Source organism: Cavia porcellus, unplaced genomic scaffold (genome assembly GCF_034190915.1).
Source record: "Cavia porcellus strain 051 isolate PalLab524CR breed Dunkin Hartley unplaced genomic scaffold, mCavPor4.1 scaffold_24, whole genome shotgun sequence".
Taxonomy (NCBI): Eukaryota; Metazoa; Chordata; class Mammalia; order Rodentia; family Caviidae; genus Cavia; species Cavia porcellus.
In genome coordinates this window covers 31,668,667-31,678,210 of record NW_026947507.1, presented here as the reverse complement: position 1 = coordinate 31,678,210, position 9,544 = coordinate 31,668,667, and the positions used below count along the sequence as shown (strand labels likewise).

The 9,544-nt window shown below is 37.4% G+C and overlaps 1 protein-coding gene across 1 annotated transcript in view; it reads right to left on the bottom strand.

Annotated features, from left to right (window-relative positions):
- Positions 1-4,127: 4,127 nt before the first annotated feature.
- Naf1 (nuclear assembly factor 1 ribonucleoprotein) overlaps positions 4,128-9,544 on the bottom strand; it is a 43,379-nt gene continuing 37,962 nt past the window's right edge. Inside the window, exon 8 of the mRNA XM_003479333.5 lies at positions 4,128-8,844. Coding sequence (XP_003479381.1) covers positions 8,390-8,844 — 455 coding nt within the window. The 3' untranslated portion in view covers positions 4,128-8,389. The remainder of the gene's footprint in view (positions 8,845-9,544) is intronic.

Genomic DNA, 9,544 nt, shown 5'->3' with positions numbered 1-9,544 from the left:
TCTGTATTCCGCTACAGCAGTGATGGTGACCCCTTTAGGGCTTTCAATAAAAATTTGCCACTGCTGCAATAAAAGCCTTTTTGTTTAGTGTTTTTTTTTTTTTAAGTATTTGTAGAATGTCCTTAGATTTTAGGAATAAATTCAAATTTTACTCTATCACATATGTCTGGGGTAAACTGTAAAATGGAGACAATTAAATTTATTAAGCAAGTTAGTGTCCCTTTCAGTATAAGAATTATTTTCCATTTATAGTCTATTAAAATTAAATTGCCTACCAGGCTGAAGCATACATGCTAGACATTTTCTAGATCTTTAAGACCATTAAATATTTTCTCTATTTCCAGCAAGAATCATTCAAAACTATTTCCTGCACAGCTATTTAAATCCAACATTGTGTGGTACATTTTTCCTTTAAAGAGATTCACAGATACTCTTGCAGATATAAACATATATATTTGCTTAATCCAATGTTTCTCAAAACTATGATTCACATATATAAACATTTTAAAAATGTTATATATACATTTTTATAAACATTTTTTAAAAAAAGATTTGTGCATTGTCAAATCTGACAAACATTTATATTTTATACTTGCTTCAAAAGTGGAAAACCTTAAGAATAATTCTGTCTGTAGCCTTTTTCTTCACTGTTATTTTTGAAAACGAGATAAAAGCCATAGATTCTCTCTCCCAGAAAAATGAAGAATTCACAGATTCTCGCTGATTGTCAAACACTGGGGGACAAACACCCCAGATTAAGAGCCATAGAATTCACACTAATCTAATACTAAAGATTTTGTATTTATTCTGGCCCTTGTGGTCCAATGTTTGTATTCTTACCAAGATGAAGTATCTCTGAGATATGTGGTTCCATAATTTATACCAGGTATCCTTTGACAGTGTTTCTTATGTGGAGGAAAAGGGAGATAATATGAAAAAAAAAAAAAGGTGTGGAAAGTATACACTGTGGTCTTCACTGGATTGAACCACATGAAATTTTGATCTTGTAAGCAATTTCATATTGTTCAAAGTAATAGCACTTGATTGCATTAATAAAATTAATGCCTGCAACTATTTTTTTTCCTTAACTTTCCATCCATTATCTTGCGGAACAGAATTCATTTTGAACTCATATTGTCACCAAAAATATATCAGCAATTACACTTAGCCAAAAACTAAGTGTTAAGGAAAATTAATCATTTGCTTTGAATAAATCAGACACTAAGACAGCAACCATAATTGAGTCTGATGGTGCCAAATCATGTCTGAGATAAAACACTGCAGAATATATAATCAAACAGATATTTGCAAGAGTTGTGGGAAGGGCAGAGAACAAATGTGTTCCAGTACTCCTAGGTGTCATGGGAGCACACAGTAAAAGGCTTAAAGAGGTCCGATAACAGGCTTTGTACACTGTACTGATTATTGGTACTGAGAACATTGCTTCGTCTCTACCCTCTGAACACGGACCACAATCATTTATCACATTTTAATACTCTATGCTAATAGATTTTATGTCTTTGTATTTGTCCTATTTGAGTCAGATCTCCTGTTAAATGCATCTCTGGCCCATCTATCCCCAATATAAATGAAAAGCTTTTACCACACGAACAAGGTCAGTTCGTTCTATTTGGGGGATAATGTAATGTGGCTAACTATAAGTACTGTGATGTAAAGTTCATTCCCATTTCCTATTTATATGTGGGAATAAAAGGTACTGAACAACTGAACTCTGCCTAACATTTAGGCTTTTTGTTCTAACCTTCCAATATACACATGAATAAATGAATATAAATTATACATACTACACATATAATTTCCATTGAGTGTGCAGAAGAAAATGTTTAATTTTTCTTCACTGCCTGTTTTCATTAAATGTTTTACCATTTGTAGTTTGTTTTCAGGGCACTAAGTAAGTGTTCATGTCTAATTCACTAATAAAAATTTAGGCACAGAGTCAAAAATAAGATGTAATGTCATTACTGATAGTTGTTTTATGAAAGAATTTTGGTAGTATTAAGAAGGTATTTCTCAATGTAAGTTTCAATAACAGTGTAAAAATGTTTCCTTGATTTTCTAGAATTTCATAAAATTCATATTCATAGGACATATCATTCATATCTTAACTATATCCACATACACTTCAGTTAAGTTACAGAATGACAAAGATTAGATTTTCAGGACATTGGCAAAAACGCAGAAAATGACATAAATGTATAGGTTTTTTCTCTTTGACCCTGAAAGCACTGCATTATAAATAGTGTAACTGAAACATTACCTTATGATGAATTCTCAGGAATACAAATCCTCTATTCTAAAAATATTTTCCACCTGTCACTCTACTAAAACTATTTTTTATATCTCTATTTCATAGTTTATCTTCGGTGGTAAGAAAACAATGTAAGAACAAATACTTTATGAACATTTGACTTAATTTATTACATGTTAATCCAGCTCTTTAACTTTTTCTAATGAATCTAATAGTTAGCAAAATACTGTACTTACTTCCCCAAACAATAACAGAAGCACATGACTATTTTTAAAATTACCCTGAGTATGTGAAGACAATATCTTAACATTTTTTTCTTTTAAGGCTACCCTAAGACCTTAGATAAGCCGATTGGGAAAGAGTAAAGAGTAAACCAAGGAATTATTTCTCCTTTTTTGCTTGTTCTTGACTTGAATGATTCAGAAGTGAGGCTGTCTTTTCTACAACAGAAGTAATAATGGAAATTTGTGTAAAACACTAGAAAATGTTTAGTCCAGTTAAACATGTCTTATAAAGTTAAACTTACATGACAGCATTACTATTGAAAAGAAATATAATAAATGATAATTATGTCTGGGATTCTGTTTTCTCAAAACAGTATGCATTTTGTGAAACCTTGTCTTTGAAATATGTTTAAGATTTTTAATATCTGAGATCTTAAATACTATCTGTTCACATTTATTAACTAGCTTAAAATTACAATAAACTGGAACTTGGATTTTACTTATTTCTTACTCACCAAATGGCCTGAAGTTTTTAAAATGTACTTGGCCTTCACCAGCTCTAAGCAAGCCAATAAAAAAAGAAGGTAGGGCATAAAGAAGTGGGGGTGAGCAGTGACAAATCAGAACGTGGGTGGGGAAGTGGGGAATGAGCAGGGACACTATAGTTATCATTGTTCCAAAACAAATGGATACTTTTTCCCACAGACATCCAACCACTGCTTATTATTTACATTTACGTATGTCCCTTTGGGTGCTAATTTAGGGTCTGCTGCTAATTACTTCACTACATAAAAGGAGAGGAAATTATTTTGGTATTTAACTATATGATGTAATTAGATGAAATGTCAGTTTTACAAAATCTCCATCTACGGTTTGAATGTACATTTTCTCCAAAACTTAAGATGAGATTTAATTCCCACTACAGTGGCATTAAAACATGGGACTTTTAAGGTGATGGATAGACTATGAGGACTCCATCTTTAAGAGTGGAAAATATTAATTATAAAAGGTTTCCATCTTGCTTTTGCCATATGATGGTGCAGCAAGAAGGCTCTCAACAGATGCCAACACCTTGATATTGGACTTAACAGTCTCCAGAATCCAGAGCCAGCTCATTAAAAATTCCAATTTGTGGTATTCTGCTCTAATGACAGAGTAAAGTAATACTCCAGTAAATCCTAAAAATGTATTCACTTCCAGGCCACCACTAGACAGTGTCCATCTGGTCTTTTCACTATGCATTTCTAACCTACTCAATAGACAAGTTAACTGTTAGGGTTTAGATCTAGAATGTCTGCTGAAAGGCTCATGTTTAGAAGCGCAGTTCAGGAAAGAGATTGGATTATACAGGTGGTGTACCGATCTGCTATTGAGAATCACCTGGTCAGAAGAGACAGTTCACTGGGGGTTTGACCTGGGAGAATCTCTCTCCTTTCTGCTTTCTGGCTCACAAGATGTGAGCAGCTTTTCTCTGAAACAGGCTCTTCCATGATGCTGTTTCTGCATTTGAGTCTTCCAGTGATGGACTAAACCTTATGAAACTGAAGCCAAAATATCTCTCCTCCTTTAATTTGTGGGTTGTCAGAGATTGTGTCTCAGCAAGGAGGAAAGTAATCAATTACTGTGGACCTGTCTTACTGTAAAAAGGAGCTTTTTAAAGTTTTATTTTAAAGAGAATAAAACCAAATCAAACAAAACAGAATAAAGTCAATCAAAACAAAACAAAGTTACACAGGACTTCAAAACAAGATAATAGAAAGTCAACAATGGTTACCATAATACAATATTTTCTTCAAAGCAGCTGTCCATACCATCAGACATAATAAACTCAAATAAAACAGAATAAAACCAAACCATACCAAAAAATGAAAATGATACAGGCCTTTATAACAAGATAACAGAAAATTAACAGTGGCTACCATAATGCCTCTTGTTATCTTCAAAATAGCTGTCCAGACCGTCAGACATAAGCATGCAAAATTAGCCAAATAATATAAGAACTAAGTTGCTTCTCTACTTCAGTTATCCTTTTAGAAATTTCAGGTGTGTGATCTCTAATTTCTACTGTCTGTGTCTCCTAAACTTGTTCTGTGTGGACTGGAGATCTAAGATTGTATTTAGCTATTTTGTCTTGACACTTTCCTGTGTTCCTCTAAATCAGCCCATTGCTGCATCCTAGGTGCTTCCTGCAGTGGCTGCCAGTCCCTTGGTGTAGTGGATGGGATGAGTCACCTGGGTTCCTCTGACCTGGGTTTCCTGCAGTGATGGAAAGGCACAGGGCAGTGGTTCACAATGCTTCTCCAATTGTGGCAGGGCCTCAGCGCGTGGCTTTTTCTCTGGACCCCAGCTGGGCTCAGTAGATCTCTTCAGGCTGCTGGCACTTGGCCTCAGTGTGGCTTCTTCTCCAGCGACAATGGATTTGTCAGCTCTCTGGGCTGCTAGCAAACAACCTTGGGGTGTGGCTTCTTCCTATTAACTCCTTTTGTTCACAGGTTTCAGCTCTAATATTTTGTTGATTTTCTGTCTAGTTGATGTGTCTGTGACAATGAAGTACTGAGATCTCCTGTGACACCTTACTACTCATGATTTTCCCTATCTACCAATAACTGTCATAGGTAATTGGTTGCTCCTGTGCTAGATGTGTATGTACTTATGATTGTTAAGGCATTTGTGTTGTCTCGTTTTCTCGTTGGCCCCAATTGGTGTTACTCTTCTTTGCTTTGTCTTATAGCTGTTAGATTGATTTCTCACAATCTCTGGCTATTTTTGAGATATGTTTCTCTAGACAATCACTAGGTGTGATTTCGTCTTCAAGAGCTGAAGTTTTAACCTTTCCTGCATTCAGTGTGGCATATACTTTCAGTAGAGGCTTTAATCTTCTGGATCCCTAATCTGTTTCAGGAGTTTCATTTCACTCCTACATTGGGCATTTTTGTTTCCATCTAAGCCCATTCTTTTGTCTTCTCTAGTATCTTTAAGAATCACTTCCTTTTGTACTCGAGATCATTTCCTTTATAGCCTTTTCCACTTTTTTTCACTTATTTCAGAAAGTTCTAGTGTTTGACTTTCAACTTCACTCATCTTGTTGAGTACCGCACTGCACTTACGCATCTTGTCATTCCCCACCTTCTTTTTGTCTGTTGATGACCATCAACCTCCCATGATATATAGCTCTATCACTAGCAGAGGCCTCTCTCACGCAGGAAAGATGTCCTCCAGATGTAGTTGGTTCTAATCCCTCCCCCAGGAACCTTCCTTTTCCTGTTGAGAGTTCTGGGATAGTGTTTGTTACACTGCAGAGATATGCTGGATATGGAGCTGATCTTGCCTCTGGATGTGGGTGCTCAGACTGGTCTTCTATCAGAGGGGTTCTCCAGAAACAAACTGTCGGCTCCTTGCTGCTGCTTCAAATGCTTCCATGTTACTGACTGTGCTGATTACTTCACCCTCCAAATGTGTGTGCACATTTGTACACCGGGCTGTTGTACTGGGTCTTGGGGTTCCTGTCGGTCATACACTGTTCCAGCTGGGCTGCCATGAACTGTCTTCCAGCCGGCTCCACTGTCTGGGATGTAATGGAAGGGTGCAGAGCTCAAACTTTCTTCTAGCCTGCCTGCCCTGTAGTGGAAGGGTGCAGAATATGAACTCACTGTATTCCAACTGGCCGTACCTATATGACATTTATCATAATAAAAAGGTCAATATTTAGATTCTCTACTCAAAGCAAGAAATTGCACATAGAAAATTTTAAGTAGCACTTACTGTATCATTCATATGTGAAAAGCATTGTAAGACTGAAGTGGTGATAATGCCCATAGAATTTTTTCAGCTGGTTCTCAGTCTATGTTTATAGCTATAAAAAAATGCATACACTACATAAGTAATAGAAATTAATTCCTCAGTTCTCAAGGTTGGGAAAGTCAATATGGAGATGTTAGCTTGTCTGGGATGGGAAGAGGGCTGCTCCCTTCTTCCATGATGACACTTTACTGCTGCACAAGAGGAGGGACCTTGAAACTATTTTCCCGCAATACTTTTTTAAGACACTAACCCACTGATAAAAGGGAAGTGCCCTGATGCAATCACATCCCCAAAAGCCTAACTCAGCACCACCACAATGCAGTTTAAATTTAATCACATGAATTTTGAATGAAACACATTAAAACAATGACAGTTGGGTTCCTCGAATTCCAACGTAGTTGACAAAGTACACCTCCAAGATAAAACTACAAGTGAAATGCTATTTTGTAGCGATGGTAATTTGTTTGCCCTAAAATATCTGTACATTAAGAATAAGTCTTTTAGTTAGCTACCTGGGTTAGCTACTATTAAAATCAAATTTGAAAATACATGCCTAAGAATATTAATTTTTAAAGAAGTTTCCCAGGGTATTTCTAGAAACCTCAAAGTTCCAAAGCCCTGAATTAAGTACAGGAAGGAAGAAAAAGCAGATCTAAGTGTTAAAGATTAACTGAAAGCAGGTAATGAAAGGTGTAATTCAATTTTCTATTTCATTAGACACTAAATATCCATGGTCAGATTGCCAGAACTTGAGTTACAGAAATTAAAAAAGGTTTTAGAAGTTTTCCAGTATGTCATTAAATTCTATCAATAGGGAAAAAACCCTTCCCCCAAACAAACTACTGTTTACCATAAACTATGAAGGTAACTCCTAAAGAGAAGAATCCAAAACACCCCAAAAAAGAATAATGAAGAACATGCACACATGGGAAAGTCAAGGCAGAGCCTCTCAACTTATAGACTAAGAATCCAGCAGTCCTCGATCCACAGGGAGGCAAAACAGGATATCAATGCAATCAGATACACTGGCTAGCGATGAGCACCTCCAGGTTCATTCCAAGTGCCAAATGTTATTTTCTAAGTGTGTCAAGGAATGAAAAATTAGGAAGCATCAATTTAATGGAACACGCTAATCTAAGAAAGAAGAAAGCTGGATTCCACTCATCATCTCATCATCATCTCAATGCGTAAGTGACCTTCAGCAAATTACTGAGCCTCTTTGGAACCCTTAGCTAGGCTCCTCATTTATTAAATGACAAATCGTTTCGATGACTTTGAAGGCCTTTTCCAGCTCTAAAATTCTGTAATTTCCTTTATATTTACACTCAATGACATAAACTTAATCACTAATAAAAACTCAAATTCACTCAGTAAATATTTATTAAGCATATAACCTATGTCAAGCATGTAAAAATATGTGAAACAAATACAGAAGACAATGATCTCTAAATATATCTTAGCATGAAAGTGGTTAAACAGTAAAGCTTTCAGAATAGTGCCTAAATAAATCTGCATAGATAATGGAAACTTAAAAATGCATAAATATTAACTTGAGAGATTCTCCCAATATACAACGTTTTTCTCTTCTATACTTTTTACTTGCTTTTTTTTTTTTTTAAAGGGCTAGGGTTAATTACTGCTAAATTACACTATAGTTAAAATAAATTCTGAATGTATAAGATTATAAAAATAGCTTATTTCAAAGCCTCTTCATAGGGCTTTGACATCTCATTTTCAGATTTTACCAGACAAGGCAATCTGTGTTAATATATTTTAATCTGTGATGGAACTTGCTCCATATCCATTACTACACATACTGTTTTATGAGTGGGAGTACAGGAAAGCATGATTCAAAGTTTTAATTAAATACTGTGTTACATAACTGGATTTACTTCCAAGAATTTGAGCTAAAATTTTCGTATGAATACACTTTCACGAAAGTTACAAATATGTATCAACTTACAACTGAATCAATTAGTATTTTACAGTGTTTGTAAAAATCTAGCTCTGTAATTACTTTTCCTTAAAAAAAGAAAACAAAACCTCAATACACACACTTTGAAAGTCCGAACTTCTCAGCAAACGCTGCACGCCCCTAATAGTAAGGTCCAAAGTGAGCAGCACTACTGTCCGCAGGAGCTGGTGGAGGAGGCAGCGGGGGAGGAGGAGGCGGTGGAGGGGGCGGCAGGGAGTACGGCAGGTTCAGCATCGGATGAGGTGGCACGCTGGCTGCTGCCCAACCCATGTTGACAGATGGAGGTGGGGGCGGCGGCGGCGGGGGTGGCGGGAGCGAGAAGTTATGCATGTCGAACATCGGAGGTGGAAACGGATACTGTGGCACCATGGGACTGTCCTGCCGTGGAGGTGGAAATCCCGAAGTCTCTGGAGACACCATATGCTCCGAGGTGTAAAACTGCTGCGGTGGAGGCCTGCTGGGGCCAGGTCGAGGGTATCTGCCTCTGGAAAAGCCCCGTGTGAATTCTCTGCTGTGATAGCCTTTTGAATGCTCTGAAGCATTCCAATTCTGATGTACTTCAGCAAAATCTTCGCCTTGAGAGGGGAAAAAATACATCAGAGCAAAATTAAAATTAAGTGTAGTACTATATCAAAAAGCAATGTTAGAAATTTTAGGAATGCCTTTTCTTTAATTACTGATATAAGGCAGTCTAAAATAAACTGAGAAGGCAAACTGAAAAGACAAAGATCACGAAGAAGCCTAGTAGGTCAGAAACATTTTAGAAAATAACTTCAGTCAAACACCACAGAAAAAACTGCAGCGCCACCTCAAAGGCTGAGAGCCCGGCTGAGGCAGCCCGCACTGCCGCCACCAGGGTCCTGGGCAGTGAGCCAGGCGCCAGCAGCAGCAGGGAGGAAGGAGTGCGTGGAAGCCTAAGCTGTACTTTCTCCAGCAGCTAAACAGTTCAGTTCCTCCCCTGTGCACTGTGATGCCAGTAAAGACGGAGGCCTTCACTGCTCCACGGCAAGAGGCCATGCCATGCTGCTGTCAGAGGTCAGTGGCCAGCAGCTCCTGCCTGATCCAGCGCGAGTCACAACTTCTCCCCTCGCGCAGCGGTAATGGGGCACCCCTTCTCCTGCAGTATTAGAAGGGGAAATTGGATGTCAGCCTACTCTCCCCCTCCCTGTCAAAACAATGCAGCATTTGAAAAACAAACCAACCTGACCTAAGCAGAAGATTTACATAAACTCTAAGGTCTTATGATACACAATCCATCCACATTTCAACAAAAGT